Source organism: Perognathus longimembris, chromosome 1 (assembly GCF_023159225.1).
Source record: "Perognathus longimembris pacificus isolate PPM17 chromosome 1, ASM2315922v1, whole genome shotgun sequence".
Taxonomy (NCBI): domain Eukaryota; kingdom Metazoa; phylum Chordata; class Mammalia; order Rodentia; family Heteromyidae; genus Perognathus; species Perognathus longimembris.
The window spans coordinates 54,095,375-54,112,191 of NC_063161.1; the positions used below are offsets into that span (position 1 = coordinate 54,095,375).

At 50.3% G+C, this 16,817-nt stretch overlaps 2 protein-coding genes across 2 annotated transcripts; both read right to left on the reverse strand.

The window, feature by feature from the left end:
- Positions 1-287: 287 nt before the first annotated feature.
- LOC125364931 (cytochrome c oxidase assembly protein COX14) lies at positions 288-6,078 on the reverse strand. The gene is made up of 2 exons (XM_048364725.1): positions 5,931-6,078; positions 288-704 (listed from the first exon to the last, which is right to left on the reverse strand). Exon 2 carries the CDS (start codon positions 694-696, stop codon positions 523-525), a length of 174 nt encoding a protein of 57 aa, XP_048220682.1. The 5' UTR covers positions 697-704; positions 5,931-6,078; the 3' UTR covers positions 288-522.
- A 1,420-nt stretch (positions 6,079-7,498) lies between these two features.
- Gpd1 (glycerol-3-phosphate dehydrogenase 1) lies at positions 7,499-16,214 on the reverse strand. Its single transcript, XM_048364713.1, has 8 exons — positions 16,062-16,214; positions 15,342-15,519; positions 14,184-14,324; positions 13,391-13,529; positions 12,904-13,016; positions 11,878-12,111; positions 10,454-10,560; positions 7,499-9,292 (listed from the first exon to the last, which is right to left on the reverse strand). Exons 1-8 carry the CDS (start codon positions 16,100-16,102, stop codon positions 9,196-9,198), a joined length of 1,050 nt encoding a protein of 349 aa, XP_048220670.1. The 5' UTR covers positions 16,103-16,214; the 3' UTR covers positions 7,499-9,195.
- Positions 16,215-16,817: the final 603 nt, after the last annotated feature.

Below are 16,817 nucleotides of genomic sequence, written 5' to 3' on the forward strand. Positions count from 1 at the left end.
CTGTGGCTCAAGTGGCAGAGTGCTATTCTTGAGCAAAAAAGAAGCCAGAGACAGTGCTCAGGCCCTGAGTTCAAGGCCCAGGACTGGCAAAAACAAAAAACAAAAAACAGATGCCAAGACAGTTTCTTTCTCCAAGATCATGAGGCCTGAAACAACTCCTGCTAAAACTATAATCCCAACTTATGGGGCTAAAAGTTCAAGATATAATAATCTAGGTCTATAACTAGAACAGTAAAAGTTAAGAAGGGTGGTCCCTATAATTTAGCTAAACAAAAACACCAAACACAGACATGGAAAAATATTTAATGTCTGTAAGGGATACCTCATCCTCACATTCCGATTTATTAAACAGCCTCCACAAACAGGCACCAACAAGAAGTACCGGGAAAACTGTAGTACTTTCTTCAGGAAGAGCTTGAAAATCACCAAGGCCAGAAATCCTTTTAGCCTGGCAAGAACTGCAGGTAGAAGTTTTCCCACAGCATGCCTCAGACCTCACTGTTCAAGAAAAATGACCGACATCTACAGGGCTCCCGAGGTCTTCTGCTCTTCTGCAGCCTGGCGCCGGGCACTGCGCAGCTGGAGGTAGCGGTAGGCTCGGACGCTGCACAGGTAGCCCCCGTACACAGTGAGAAGCAGCATGGAGGTGGAGAAGGATTTGTAGCCAATATCAGCTAGCTGCTTGGCAGATGGCATGTTGTCCCCTACGAAGACAGACTGTATTTGAACCACAGCACAAGGCCTCAACTCCCCTGTCCATCTCCCTGCTTTAGGGCCATTCTATAACTTCTACTTCCCCATGTAGACAGAGTCTCAATACTGGATAACGTCATTTGGGACCTTTGATCCCAAATGCAAATAAAGTCTGCATGTGAGATATAGACAGGTTGATAGAACCAGAGGCATCTGAATGCCAGTGCAGGTAACACTTGGTCTTCCGCACTTGTGGAGAGTGAATGGCCCACCGTCCATCTTTCCTAACTGGTACATCATTTGATGCATGAACAAGTTTTCCTGGCTAGTCAGGAACCTAACAGAGTAGCCAGATTTAAACACAGGCAGTGAATTATTCTAGGAGGATGTGATAAACAATTTTATTCACAGTGATTAGGTTCCCAAGCTAGACCTTTTGTTTCTTGTTTAAAAAAAAAAAAGTTGCCAGGTGCCAGTGGCTCATGCCTGTATTCCTAGCTACTCAGGAGTCTGAGATCTGAGACTCACAGTTCAAAGCCAGCCCAGGAAGGAAAAGTCAGAACTGGAGCAGTGGCTCAAGTGGTAGAGTGCTTAGTCTTGAACGAAACAAATTTCAGGGACAGTGCCCAGGCCGAGTTCAAGCCCCAGCACTGACACCAGCACCTCCCCCTCAAAAAAAATTGTGTAAGAGGAATTTTATTGCAACATTTACATCCATACATACAATGTAGCTCACTCAAATTCATTTTCTCCACCTCTCTTTCTTAAGCCCCCTCCCACTCCTTAAAACAACTTCAACATTGTTTTATTACTCTTTCTTTTCTTTTGAGCTAGTACCAGGGCTTGAACTCAGGGCCTAGAACTCTTGGTGGCACTGTACCCTTTGAGCCACACCTCCATTCTGGCATTGTGGAAACAAAGTCTTTTGGACATTTTTCTGCAGAGGCTGACTGCAAACATCATTCCTCAAATCTCGGCCTCTTGAGTAGCTAGGATCATAGGTGTGAGCCACCAGCAGCTGGATCGTTGTTCTAGTTTCATCCATGCACATAAAAGACTTCAACCATACTCACCCTCATTCACTTTCTCTATTGGCAGTGTGTGTGTGTGTGTGTGTGTGTGTGTGTGTGTGAATTTAAGGGCCTGGGAGTTGTTCCTGAAAGCTACTACTCTACCAATTGTGCCACAGCTCTACTTCCAGATTTTTGGTGGTTAGTCTCACAAGCTTTCCTTCCTGGGCTGGCTTTGAACCTCAATCCTTAGATCTCAGCCTCCTGAGTAGCTAGGAATACAGGCATGAGCCACTGGCACCTGGCAACTTTTTTTTTTTTAAACAAGAAACAAAAGGTCTAGCTTGGGAACCTAATCACTGTGAATGAAATTGATTACAGGCATGAGCCATCAGCACCTGACTTTTTTTTTTTCTTAAAGAATGGTCTCACGGGCTGGGAATATGGCCTAGTGGCAAGAGCGCTTGCCTTGTATACACGAAGCCCTGGGTTTGATTCCCCAGCACCACATATATAGAAAATGGCCAGAAGTGGCGCTGTGGTTCAAGTGGCAGAGTGCTAGCCTTGAGCAAAAAGAAGCCAGGGACAGTGCTCAGGCCCTGAGTCCAAGCCCCAGGACTGGCAAAAAAAAAAAAAAAGAATGGTCTTACTAGGTAGGTAGCCCAGATCGCCCAAGTACTAGGATTACAGATGTGCATAACCACCCCTGACTCCTAAATTAGTTTCAAAGGCAAGTTTAAGCCATCATCATACTTACATAAATTATTTTTTATTGTTTGAGACACGTTTTTGCTAAGAATAAGAAGCCCAGGCTAGCCTGGAATTCACTATGTAGTCTAAGGTGGTCTCAAACTTCTTATCTTTCTGCCTCAGTCTCCCATGTGCTAGGATTTTTTTTTATTTTTTATTTATTTATTTATTTTTGCCAGTCCAGGGCCTGAGCTCAAGGCTAGCACTCTGCCAACTTGAGCCACAGTGCCACTTCTGGCCCTTTCTATATATGTGGTACTGAGGAATCGAACCTAGGGCTTTATGTATACAAGGCAAGCACTCTTGCCACTTGGCCATATTCCCAGCCCCTGCTAGGATTATTTCTAATTAAACTGTTTCCTACTATTCTGAGCTAGGAAACTAAAGAAAGTTTCACATAGAAATATCAAGAACAAAATATTTCTTAATTTGGGACTATGAATGTATTCTTATATTGCTCTCTGTTGAAGAAACTGAAATTAATTTCTTCAAAAAAAAATTAGTCAGGGGCTGGGAATGTGGCTCAGCAGTAGAGTGCTTGCCTAGCATGCATGAAGCCCTGGATTCGATTCCTCAGTACATAAACAGAAAAAGCCAGAAGTGGTGCTGTGGCTCAAGTGGTAGAGTGCTAACCTTGAGCAAAAGAAGCCAGGAACAGTGCTCAGGCCCTGAGTCCCAAGGAACCCAAGGACTGGCAAAAATAAAATAAAAAAAATAGCCACACTGGGGTTTAACTCAGGAAGGCAAGCAATCTACCACTAAACCACAATTCCAGCCCTTTTTATCACTGGTTATGTGACACAGGGTCTTCTTGCTTACCTGCCAAGTATGTTCCTAGATAGCAGTCTGCCTATTTTAGGCTTCCCATCATGGCCGGGATGAAGGTGAGCACCATAACAATCAAATTCTTTCTACTGTGATGGAGTCTTGCCAACTTTTCTGTCCTGGCTGACTAGAACCACCATCTTTCTGATCTTAACCTCCCACATGCTGGAATAACAGACTCCTGTTGCCATGCCCAGATACTGGTTGGGAAAGGATCTGTGTATATACCTGGGCTGGCCTCAACCCATGATCCTCTCTATCTCAGCTTCCCAAGTAGCTAGGATTACAGACTTGAAACACCAGGACCCTACTTAGGATTGGTTTCTTTTCTTTCTTTCTTTTTTTTTTCCTGCCAGTCCTGGGGCTTGAACTCAGTGCCTAGGCACTGTCCCTGAGCTTCTTTTGCTCAAGGCTAGCACTCACTCTACCACGTGAGCCACAGCGCCACTTCTGGCCTTTTCTATATATGTGGTGCTGAGGAATTGAACCTAGGGCTTCATGCATGGCAAGCACTCTTGCCACTAAGCCATATTCCCAGCCCAAGGATTGGTTTCTTTAAATCAGAAAATTTAGGGTAGATGTGGTGGTACTACAAGAGTGACACAGGGCCAACTCTACTAGAGATGTGATCCTAGTATCTAGAAACTCATTCTGGAATTACAGGTGTTGTACCACCACACTGGCTGAGAATGCTAGTTTTGTTCCCCTTATTGATAAGGAAGACGTGAATATGTCTTAAAGGGGAAGAAGGTGGTAGCTAAATTGATAAAAAAAAGAGTGAGAGAAAATTAATAGAAAAGATGAAATCTGAAGCCTATGTGGAATTAATCTTAGAAATGAAATAAACTTTTGAAAAGCATAGATGTACGAGGGAGAGTGACATTTCCATACATGTATGAAATGTATCTCAATTAAACTTACCCTATCAATCTTTTTACCACACCCCTCCCTTCTTCAAAGAATTTCAACGTATTTCATTGTTCTAATTGGATATGAAAAAGTTTTTGAACCAGGTAACAGTGCCTCACACCTGTAATCCTAGCGACTCACAAAGCTGAGATATGAGGATTGTGGTTTGAAGCCAGCCTAGGTAGGAAAGTCTGTAAGACTCTTCATCTCCAATGAACCACCAGAAAACTGGGAGTGGCTCAAAGTAGTAGAGTGCTAACCTTGAACAAAAGAAGCTCAGGGACAGTAACCAGGCTCTGAGTTCAAGCCCCAGGACAGACAAAAAAATAATATTTTTGATGGGGCTGGGAATATGGCCTACTGGTAAAGTGCTCACCTTGTATGCATGAAGCTCTGGGTTGGATTCCTAAGCACCACATAAGCCGGAAGTGGCGCTGTGGCTCAAGAGGTAGAGTGCTAGCCTTGAGCTAAAAGAAGCCATGTATAGTGCTCAGACCCTGAGTTCAAGCCCCAGGACTGGCAATAAGCAAAAAAAAAAAAAACCTTTTGAGATTAAAAGAACCTTCTCATTTGATCCGGTGCAAGCTGGGGATTGGACTGCAAGTTTCAGAAAAATATGAGGAAAATCATGGGGAAAAAAGAAGAGTCACAGGCTTGGAATGCGGTTTAATGGTAGAGTGCTTGCCTGAAGTGCCAGACTTTGAAGTCAGGCCCCATTTTACCACACGAACCCCACTTTACCACGTGAACCTGAGATAAGCAGGCCCTGTGAGCAGACCCAGGACAAGCCCATTAGGGCCCAGTTAGTCTAGAACTCTAACCGCTGGGAATGCTTAACTCTGACCACCCCTAGAATCAAACCCTGAGCCAATCAGATTTGTACCTGTGTCCTAATCTTGCTTGCTTGAACACCTGATTGTTGTAACTTTGTTCTTTGCCTTTATAAGCACTGTGTAATCACAGCTCGGGGCTCCCTCCTAACCTCCGCTGTGTCGGTGGGTAGGACGTGGCCCGAGTTGCAGCTCGTTTGAATAAAGCCTTGCTATTGCATTTCGGAATGTCTGAGTCTCAGTGGTCTTCTTGGTGGTGGTCTTGCGACTTGGCACAACAGCCCAGCAGGCATGAAGCCCTGGGTTCCATTGTTCAGCACCACATAAACAGAAAAAGCCGGAAGTGGCGCTGTGGCTCAAGTGATAGAGTGCTAACCTTGAGCAAAAAGAAGCAAGGGACAGTGCTCAGGCCCTGAGTTCAAGGCCCAGGACTGGCCAAAAAGAAAAAAAAAAAGGCTTTTGCCTAAAAGAGCTCAAGGAGCTAAGCTACGTGCTACATGTACGTTAGCTATGAAAGGTCAGAAGTCCCTGCGCGAGCAGAAGAGGCTTTGCGGGAGTTTGGAGACAGGCTCCAAAAGACTGGCCGGAAGGTGTGGGTGGGAAGGACTTACACCCGCGGGAAGGGGACGGGGGGGGGGGGGGGATTAAGCACAGCGAACTCTAAGGATGGACAGCGCGGGGAACGGCCACGAGCCAGGCAGGGGCCTCGTCGTGCCAGGTGAGCGGCAAGACTCAGCAAAGCGTCCCCCACCCCTGCCCCGAGGTCGGGCGAAGCAGCGCAGCGCGCGTCCTCAAGGACAGCAGGGCCGCGGACCGGGTGGGTGGGGCGGTGCACCGGGCCGGCCCAGGGGGAGCACGCGCCCCGCTGCCCCGCCGCCCCGCCGCCCCGGCCCCGCCAAGGCCAACAGCGTACCTGGATGTTGCAGCTCCTTGGCGTCTACCAAAGGCCTGCAGCGGCCGCCCCAGGCTTCCTAGCGCGGCCTAACGTCACTCGCCACACCAATACGTGCAAGTAGCGGTCCCGGGATAGACCAGAGCGTCAGCCACCGGGGCAGAAAGCCGCCCACCTTCCCGCCCACCCAGCTGGAGCGAGCTCTAGGATTCGTGCTCCTAGCGAACCTGCGCAAGTCCGCACCAAACCCCACCAAGCCCCGCCCACGAGAGGCGGGAATTCGCCCTGGCGACTACTCGGGTTGGTGGCTGGTTTTGAACTTCCGACTTCCGGGTCAATCATTCAGGCTTCCCTTTCTCAGAGGTACGTTCCTCTCCGAGAAGCCCATTGGATTCTGGGGGGTGTAGTCCTGCTCCATCGAGTGAGCGGCTTTAGTGACCCAAATGTGAGCGGGTTTTTTTTTTTTCCGTGGGGCTTGAACTCTGGGCCTGGGCGCTGACCCTGAGCTCTTCAGCTCAATGCTAGCTCTCTGCCAGCTGAGCCACAGCGCCAAGTGGTTTATTGGAGATGAGTCACAGACTTCCCTGCCCAGACTGGCTTTGAACCACGATCCTCAGATCTCAGCCTCCAGAGTAGTTAGGATTACAGGCGTGAGCCACCGACGTTATTATTCTTAAGTAGTTGTATGAAGGGAATCTCAATTCAAGAAATCAGTTTATAATTACAATTTATTTTGATCGATGTTACCCCTTCCAGGTTCGGAACAGGAACTTTTAAGAGCTTGGCCACAGTTGACCAATCCACAGCCTACGTGGTGGTGACGTCTTTAGTAGCTAGGCAAATTCTCTTAGGACCGGCCTTCCGGGGGTGGATGGCGCGCCCCCTTATGACTGGAGCCCCCTTCTTACCTGCAAGGCCGTGACCACGGAATGCACACGAGGGGTGACTAAGGTTTCTGACTTATTCGTGATTCCCACTTTGCAGGTGGCAGGATAAAGCCTCCAGGTGCTGGAAGAGTGGATGGCAGCCTGCGGGAAGGAAGGCGCTGGTGGCACCACTGGGGGTTAAGAAACTGAGTCATGAGGGTATCGGAATAAAGAGCTGAAGACAACAGACCAGGTCAACTTTAACGGAAAGTTGGTGACCTGAGTCAGGAGACATGAAGCGTAACGGGACAGAGTGGGGACTCTTAATTAGGGCCCTGGGTAAAGGTGGCTGGAAGGTACAAAAAGTGTCAGGTTGGGCTTTGCAAGTTTGTGGTTTCAGCCTGAAGGAATTTACGCAGGCCTGGTTCCCGGAGCTGTTGTGCAAACGCACTGAGGAGATCCGGGTTCAGTCAGGAGTGGCCTGCTTTGGAGAATTCAGGCGCCTGTTACCTGGAGGTGGGGGAGTGGACTTTCACTTCTTGGGATTGCATATCCCATCAGGGGTAGCAGGAGAGAGGACTGAGTGGGCCACCGCTGGGAAACTTGGCTGCAATTATCCAGGAGGAACTGATTCTCTGATCTTAGGTTAAGAGTGATACATGACACATGACTGATATGGGGCAGTGCACACATGCACTCAACTCCCCCCCAGATCTTCCCATGTTTGGAAAGAAACATGCTTTATTGGATGACAACTGGCCCTACTCAAGGCCTCAGATTCACAGGTGACTGTCGATAGAACAGAAGTGGACAAAGGTATTGGAAGCTTGTCTCTGCGTACCCCATCCCATCTTCCTGGGATGACCCCAAACAGGGGCCTTTGAGGCCTGGATGACAGTGCTCCTCCCTCTCTGCCTAATCAGGCACCTACGAGCTTCACTAGGAAGACTGAAATCTCAGGGACTAGAAGCTAAGAGGAGCCTGACCCTGGCTTGTTAGGGGAGTAAGGGAGGGTTAACATAATGCTGGCCAGAGCCATAATGTGCCAGGTGCTGCCACATAGGAAAAGGAGACTCCTGCTGGATGCAGGAGCCTCTCAGCCCTCAGTGGCTATTTATAGCTAGGAACCCAGGCTGCTGACCTGGGACATTCCCCTACTGCCACCCAATCCTGGAGCAAAGCCTGTGCAAAGCACACTCCTATCTCTCCTCTTCTTTCCTCAGCTCTGGGGCGCGGCAGCCTTTATCTTCTTCCTCTTTCTCCAGTTTCCCGGCTCCTGAAGCGCTGATATAGTCAGCCTCTCAGGTGGAGGTGCCCATTCCATGAAGGAGAACTGCCTTAGAATATCAGGACCTTCCAGCATGGGACCCTGCTCAGCCTTTAGGCCACTCTCTAACTCCGGCCGTGCTGATGTCAGATGCTGGTTTGCTCTCTTAGCTGCTCAAGGGCAGCTGAGAAAGATGTACCTGCTGGCGAGTGTAGAGTTAAGGGATGTCCTCTGGAGAGATAAACAGCAGGAAGGCCCCCCCCCCTCGTCCCCCCCTGCTGACACCTCCTCCAACTAGGGAGGCGGGGCACATGCAAAGGTCACAAGCTAACCTAGTGATCTGAGCCTGCTATGAAAAGGCAGAGCCAGGTCAGCAGTTCCTGTCCCCAAAGAGGGTGCTGGCTGGCAGAGGAAAAGCTTGGAAAGGTCACAAAGGGTGGGGAGGAGCTGGCAAAGATCTGGGAACCAGGAAGTCTCTAAGGAGAATGGCAAGCCCTAGGGCCAGAGATGCCAATATGAAGCAACCCTTGTGCCAGGGCAGCCTGGTGGGGAGGAGGAAAGAGGATGACCAGAGGTTTCTGAGGACGCAATTGTTGCTAGGAGAAGTCAGAAGAGAGTTGTTTGAGATCTCTGTATTTTGTTAACAAACACTCAGACCATTGATGCTGTGTGGGGCCTGGCACAGGTCAACCAAGGGGTCTCTGGGGCCATTGTCTGCCACAATGCCCAGAGCCTTTCCTGGCAGCTCTTGCTTTACCCTTCCTACAGCTAAGGTACTTCTTCTGTCACTTAGTTGGGCCTGGGGACAGATTCCTTGTTTCTGTGAGGCAGCAATGAGTCCCCCGGCTCTGGCACTCTCCCTTCTTTCCACCCACCCCTAGATAAGTAGGCAGCACTGAGGCTTAATTCTATGCTTCACAGAGGACAGTAAGAGTTTCACATCTGGAGAGGGAAGCTCCATTTCTAGAAGGGGCTGCAGGCTTCCCCACAGCTCATTGCCCAGGTGTGCAGCCTCCCAGCCATGTGCCCATGGTAGCCTTCAATGAAAAGACTGCTCCACAGGGCGTCCTGGAGAGTCTTGGTGACCAGGTCACAAACTTCCTGCTCAGCTCTGCTGGGAGAGAGGCGCTGCCTCCCTGGGTCCTGGCTCCGCTCACATGTGTTCTGGATGATTCTGCAGGCAGCGAATGAATTCACCCACTGGCTGGCCCTCATAGCACACCTTGTACACAGCCGTGAACAGGGGGAACCTAGAGTGGGAAGGGAAACTCGGCTTAGCTTCCAACCAATACCCTTCCCACCATTTACCACCTCACTCTCCACTCCCCTTCCCTACCATCTTGAAACTCAGGCAGACTGTTGCTTTGGATTTTCACCTGCTGGAATCTGAGTTTGCCTAGCCTTGGAATTTAGGGTTCAGTTAAGTGCCCCTGCTCCCTATCATACTGAATGTGCAGGCATGATTGCCTGGCTCCAAGGGGTTTTGTTTATATTTTTCCTAGTGAGTAATTTATTCATCTCTTTGAGCCGCCATGTCCTAAGCTGTTAAAATGGGTCCAATATAGCCAGGCCCAGCTCATACCTGTAATTCTAGCTACTCAGGAGGCTGAGATCTGAGGAACCTGGTTTGAAGCCAGCCTGAGCAGGAAAAGTCCATGAGATGCTTATCTCCAATTAAGCACCCCCTCCAAAAAAAAAAAAAAAAAATCCAGAAGTGAAGCTCTGACTTCAATGGTAGAGTGGTAGCTTTGAGCTACCAGGGATGCCCAGGGATGGTGCCCAGGGCCTGAATTCAAGACCCAAGACCAGCACCAAAACAAAACAAAACAACAAAAAAGATCCAATATGACAGAGTAGTAAAGATGTGATTGTATAAAATGCAATGATTATGCATTACGTGAAGCTGTCAATGAATAGGAGTTTCCTTCTTGCCATTTCTGCCTAGCTGCTCCTTGCACCCAGAGCCCTGCATGAGCTGCTCTTCTGAACCTGTTCCATACTCTCCACCAGAGCTCTGGACTGTTACTCCATTGTCTGTGCTCCCTGGAAAGGAATGCCTTGAAGTAGAGCCCATCTTCCTCAACAACCAGATTAGGGTTTAGGGGACAGAAGGATTGGGCTTGGGCTTGGGCTTGGAAGGATGAACAAAAAGGCAGAATAATCCACGAGCGTATTCCTTACCCAGTGCTCTAACTTCTAGAGTGGAGAACAGCAGAGGAGTACAGGAAGGGGGAGGGTACACAGAAGGTGGAAAGGACACTAGGCTAGAATGAGCTGGCCGGGGACAGTGGGCCCTCCAGACTCTCTGTGCTCTGCACGAAAGGTCACGGCTCCCCCTGCCTATTTCACAACACATGCAGGGGTCAGGAAGACGGTGAGTGGGATGGCGCCTGGCCGTTGCAGACACTCACTTGTCCACCAGGCCCTTGTGCTGGAGGATGTTGTGCAGTTCACGGGCTGTCTGGGGCCCCTGCAGCTTCTGCCCATTCAGCATCTCTTTCTCCAGTTGCTCAATGGACTGTGAAGGAAACAGAACATGTGGGTGGCAGGGAGTGGCAGGGGCCCATCTGAACTGGAAAGTTGGAGCTCAGGAGAAAGGAAGGGATGGAAATGTTGGTGACAACTGCCACCAGTGCTAAGAACCATGTTAGGCAAGTGCTCTACCACTGCGCTACACCCTTAATCCCTGGTTCACAACAATGTTTACTTATGTATATTTATTTTTTGTCAGCTGTGGGGCTTGAACTCTGTGCCTGGGTGCTGTCCCTGAGCTCTTCAGCTCAAAAGTTAGTGCTCTACCACTAAAGCCACAGCACCACTTTCGGTTTTCTGGTGGTTAATTGGAGATGAGTCTCACAGATTTTCCTGCCTATGCTGGCTTTGAACTATGATCCTCAGATCTCAGCCTCCTGAGTAGCTAGGATTACAGGTGTGAGCCACCAGCACACAACAATTTTTTGTTTGCTGCTGGTGTTCTTTTCTTGCCTTTTGCTGGTACTGAGCTTGACTTGAATTCAAGGTTCAAGCTCCAGTAACTGCAGGTAAGAGACACACAGTTTCTTGCCAAGGCTGGCTTCAATCTGCAATCCGTAGACCTCAGCCTCCTGCTAGGATTACAGGCATGAGCTACGGGCATGGTTGTTTTGTTTTTGAGACACAGTCTGACTATATATCTGAGGTTGGCCTCAAATTTATGATCCTCCTGCCTCAGCCTTCCAAATGCTAGAATTGTAGGCTGGCTCACAACAATCTTAATGCGTGTCCTCTACAGCCATCTCCTGCTATAAGACATAGCTTATGCTACCCTATGGCTGTGGGCCTTAGCAAGAGGGGGCATCTCACCAAGCATGCTAAGTTCATGGTCTTCAAGGACAAGCGTGTTGCTGGTGGCTCACACCTGTAACCCTAGAAAATGAGATCTGAGGATTGAGGTTCAAAGCCAACCTGGGCAGAAAAGTTCTTGAGACTCTTATCTCCAATAAACCACCACAAAGCCGAGAGTAGAGCAGTGGCTCAAGTGGTAGAGTAACAGCTTTGAGGGAAAAAGCCACAGGATGGCAATCAGGCCCTGAGTTCAAGCCCTGGTACAGACAGAAAAACAGAAACAAATAAAGAAAAAGGGTGAGGACACACCGCCCTGCCAAGAGGAAGCACAAAGAGCTGAGCAACACACAGTGCTGGCATAAACAAAGGAGCTGCCACAGAGAAGGACCAAGCCCCTCCCCTGGGCAGAGTAAATATTTACTTTCAAAGAACAGAAAAGAACAAACTCTCACTAAGCACTTCCACCTGGATATCCGCAGGGCCTACTTTCTGTTCTCCCCACAGGACTCACCTTCCCAGTCCGAACAAAGGCCTCAGCCACCTTGCGGTTCCGCCCTCCATAGCAGGTAGTAATGAGGTCGGCCACGCCACAGCTCTCCAAGAAGGTGGCAGAGGACACAGGGCCACTGCAGAAGAGCTTAGAGAAGGCAATCATCTCCATGAGGCCCAGCCGGATCACCGCCGCCTTGGTGTTGTCGCCAAAACCTAGCCCATCGCAGAAACCGGCTCCTACAGCCACTATATTCTGTGGGAGGGTAGAGACATGGGTGGGAGCGTTCCTCCTCCAGGGACCCCACTAGAAGGCCTAGCTAGGCACCTGCCTTATGCTCCTCCTAGCAGCCATGACACACACGAAGTGAAGCACAGTGTATGGGCTCCGAACTTAATATCCACCTCCTAGTTTTCCTATTTTGTGCCTTCCCTTCCACCCTATACTCAATCATTGAGGATATTTCCTTTTTTGGGGGGGAGCGGGGGTAGGGAGCTTGAACTCAGGGCCTGGGCACTGTCCTTGAACTTTTTTGTTCAAGGCTAAACTCTACCACTTAAGCCACATCTCTACTTGTGGCTTTTGGTGATTAATTGGAGTCTCACAGACTTTCCTGTCCAGGCTGGCTTTGAACCACAGTCCTCAGATCCCAGCCTCCTGAGTAGCTAGGATTACAGATGTGAGCCACTAGCACCCAGCTTCTCGAGGACATTCTCTGAGAGCCCGCTGGTCTCCCCATCCATGATCAGTCATGTCTTCACGTCCACAGGTGTCTAGCCATCAACCTTTCTGGGAGTTGTCATGGATGTCTTCTCTAGAGCCAGAGCTAGGATGTCCTACAAGGGGCCCTCGAATAGAGGTAGCAAGGTCCACCACCTGATAGTGTGGGATCTGCAGGCTTCAGTGGCCTGGCCTTGCTTCTGCAGTTCTTCCTATGTGTGGTGGGGGGGGGACTGGGTAAGGAAAGGGAACCACCACTGAAGAGTGAGCCAGGCTCTCCTTTGAGACCTTCTCTACATCCCCTACCTGTCTCTGTGCCCCTCTTACCTTTAAGGCCCCACAGATTTCTACCGTGTCCACCTCTTGCACCACTGTGATACGAAAATTGGGGGTCTGCATCAGCTCTTTCAAAAGTTGTCCTTGGGCCAGGTCCTTGCAGCCTAAAGTAGGGAAGAGGTGAAGCTTTGAGGATGGACTCTCTCTTGCTTTTCCTTTTCTTTTTTTCCTTGAGTCAGGGCCTTACTAAGTTGTCCAGGTTTGTCTGGAATTCCTGGGCTTGAGTTATCCTCTGGTCTCAGCCTGTAGCATATCTGGGACTACAGGAGTCATGCCCTATGCCCAGTGAGGGAGGATTTGTCAGTTCTCACATTCGACCTAAATGGGGTCTGCAGCCCCTTCCCTGGGGGTGTCCCAACCCTCCCTCACTTCTGGCACTTCCTTTCCCTGCCCTTTGGAAGGAGGTGGCTAAGAGGATCAAGGGGGAGTTTGGGGGAGGGGAGGCCAGAGCAGCATGGCGCATGGAGGGGGCTCTCACCAATAGTGGTCTCACAGAACTTCTCGTCAGCCACCTCGCTGGCAATGTTGGCCCCCATCAGCACACTCATGGGGATACCAAGGCGCTCCCCAATCACTTCAGAGATGAGCTTCAGCCCATTGGGGCCCTCGTCTACCCCCTGGGCACAGGATGGAGCTCAGCCAGCTGCTCTTTATGCCCAGCTGAGGGCTTCCCCCCAGAAATCCTACCCCTTTCTGATCTGCTGCTCAACATTGCCTGACTCCAACCCAGCCTAAGCTCGCTGTGAGGAAGGTAGACAATACTGACAGACTAGTTCATCATTGGTCATTTCTCCTTCCGTGCACTTGCAAGCAACCTACCTCTCCAAAGCAGCATATCTCCTCGTGTTCCTCCAAAGCTTTCTGACACCCTCACCAATTCCTAGCTGGATACTACATCAGACCAACTCCTCTTGCAAACTTCCAAGCCAGACCACGTCTCATGCCTCCTAAAATCTCCTAAGACATTTGCCTCTAAAGCAGTCTCTGACTTATCCTCCCCTCTGCTCCCCCGCACACGTGCCCCTGGTATCACATGACGGATTGCTTTGCTTTATGGTGCTAGGGATTGAACCAGGGTCTGATGTGTGCTAGGCAAGCACTCTACCACTGAGCCTCTGACAGCTTTCTCCATCCTCTCCAAAGCCAAGCCCTCTCTCTCTAGAACTTTTCACCTAGCCCTTTCATTTTCTGCCCTGCTTGCTAAACCCATCCTGAACCCCCCAGTGGCTAGCTGCATCCCACCCCCATGCACATGAAGCTGTTCCTGGCACCTTAATTAGAGACATGCCAATGGTGCTGGCCTTTAGGTGGCCCTTGAGCTGGTCACAGATCTTGCCGATGAACTGATGGGGCACCACAAAGATCAGGATGTCAGCATCAGCTGCAGCCTGGACCACATCTGGGACAGCCACCTGTGGAGTGATAGGTGTTCATTGACCTGGCTGACCTCTTCTAGTCTAGGCTTGGTGAGTAGAAAGGTAGTTTGGGAGTCCAATGGGAATTAGAGGATCAAGACATCTTACTCCCTGCTCCCAGCCATCATGTTGCCGCCCCCCCCCCCTCCCGGATGTCCTGGGTCTTTGACTCCTGGAATTCTCCTCAGCACTCTGCTGGCTGTAGGACAAGACGGGAGGGCAAAGGTGGCCTAAGCTTGACAGGATAAAGAGGCCAAACACGATTTCATCACCCTGGGTGGGTCTTAGGGGTGCCAACTAGGAAGAGAGAGGGCCCCAGTTTTTCTCTTATCTACCCAGCTCTCTCCATTTCCAGGTGGAGAGAGAGCCACATGGATTTGACCAAAGAACGAAAGTCCAAGGAGCAGCCTCCAAATCTGCTAATAACCCAGTGAATGAATAACAAGATTAGAGCCTGGAGTGGGTACTACTAGACCCCAAGACTGGGAGCTTGCAGAACAGACTTTGGTTGCCACGGAGATAAACGTAGGCCTCCCTCCTGCCTTCCCCACCTGGAAACAAGCAGGGTAGGTACATTTAGGTCTTCCTCAGTCCTAGAAAGGGAGGCTGTGTGTGTGTTGGGGGATGGGGTGGTGGTTCTGTGCCAGGAGCAGCTCCCTTGAGATGATTCCCAAGTGCAGCTGGCACCTGGAGTGGTGCTTTGACTGCAGGTGACACCTCTAAGTGAGATCTGGGCACTGAGTCTCCTGTACTCCCCTCCCTTGCTTTCCTCTCACCCTTTCTTTTATTATTATTAGCATTAATAATTTACTTTGTTGTTATTATAGAGATGATAAACAGAGAAATTACAATTACATGAGTCAGGTAATGAGTACATTTCCTTTTGTACAGTGTCTTCTGTTCCCTCGTTCTCTCCCAGTCCCTCCCTCCCGTCTCCACCCACGAGTTGTACAGTTGACTTTCATCCGGGTCCAGCCTCACTCTCACGCTTTCTTGCAGGGAGTTGGGGCTTACCACATTGGGGGGCAGCTTGTGTCCAGGCAGGTATTTAACATTCTCATGCTGTGTATTGATGATCTCTGTCAGCTTTCTGCCGCCGATGTCTTCCTCAAACACCCACATAGTCACCCGCGGGTCAAAGCGTGCCTGCTGGGCTGCGTTGCCACCCACGATCTTGGCAATGGCTGAGCCCCTGGAGGGAAGGGGAGCACGAGAAAGTCGGGGGCTGGGGGTGAGGGAGAACGCCGTGGTACACAGGGGTTGAGCAGTGCCCTGCTGTAGGACCGCATATAGCCCAGCAGATTATTTTACTTCCCATCTTTCTTGTCACTCCTACTCCTGTGACAAGTACATCCCACCTCCCCCTCAGTGATCTGGCAGTGGAGAGACTCAGTCTCCCTCACACTCTGCCGCTGGAGAAGAGGGCCAGCTTTCAGATCGCACTCCCAAACCCAAGCAGCTTCTCAAGGCAGGGGAACGAGTGGTCTGTTTGCTTTCCCGTGGCAAACAGGTGCAGCTGTCCAGGCAAGCAGCCACCAGACAGGAAGGTCTGGGTACCAACTGTCCTGCGCCCGCGGCGTAGTTACTGAAGACAGCAGTAGGGGCCCAGCAGGAACCTAAGGACATTTCCTACCCACTCTGCCTCCTGTTTACTTGGTCTCTGTCCCTCCCGAGCCCCTCTGCACTTAGGGGGAGCCACCCTTATCCCCCATGGACCTCGACAGGGCTCCTTACCAGTTACCCGAGCCGACAATGCAGACTTTCTTGCCGGCCATAGTGCTGCTTCTCTCTGCTCAAGCGCTGGTGTCGGCTCTGAGCATTTAACTCCGACACACGTGGGTGCTGCCAAGCCCCGCCTCCGGGGGTGGCCTGGTGGCCCAGAGGCTGGTGCCCAGCGAGATACAGAGTCCAGTAGAGCCAGGGAAAGGGAAGAAAAGTGGGGAGATAGGTGGGGGGCAGGAATGGGTCAAAGGCCAGGTCAGCTTTTCTCCCTTGGGTTTGCAGCTGACAGTGCTGGCTTCTTTGCTTGGCCCCAGCCCAGTTTTCCACCTCCTTGCAACGGTATCATTTTGGGGTCTGCCAAGAAATAGTCCAGATAAGGAACAAGTGACTCCCCCCCCAACTTATGTGTACTCTGAACTGAAATAAATTGTCTTCCCTAGAAGCAAGTCATGCTTTCTTTTCAATGGTAGGAATTCTGTCCCTCACACCCTTCCAAGACCCCCAATATTGCCCTAGTTTTGTCCTCCAGCTGCCCACACAAGCTCTGCCACAGGCTATAGGTGAGGGAAGTCTGTGGACATGGCTACTTAAGAATAAGACCACACATGAACTAAGAGGCTGCTGAGGGGCCAGCCCAGATCGAGGTTGAGACCCCTCCCAAGACCCTGGAAGCACAAGGTGAGCTTGGTCACCCATAGTAGTCAGCTCAGGGACTTGATAGCCCTCTTCACTTCCAATAGTAAGGACCTGGATGTCTTCAGTTTTTGC

What these genes read in the sequence shown, in the direction of transcription:
- Gpd1 (XM_048364713.1), bottom strand. Translation starts at nt 16,102, where the DNA reads ATGGCCGGCAAGAAAGTCTGCATTGTCGGCTCGGGTAACTG. An exon ending in ATTGTCGGCTCGGGTAACTG is followed by an intron (nt 15,520 to 16,061) that starts GTAAGGAGCCCT and finishes CCTTCCCTCCAG; the next exon opens with GGGCTCAGCCATTGCCAAGA. An exon ending in TTGGCATGTCTCTAATTAAG is followed by an intron (nt 13,530 to 14,183) that starts GTGCCAGGAACA and finishes TCCTGTGCCCAG; the next exon opens with GGGGTAGACGAGGGCCCCAA.
- LOC125364931 (XM_048364725.1), bottom strand. Translation starts at nt 696, where the DNA reads ATGCCATCTGCCAAGCAGCTAGCTGATATTGGCTACAAATCCTTCTCC.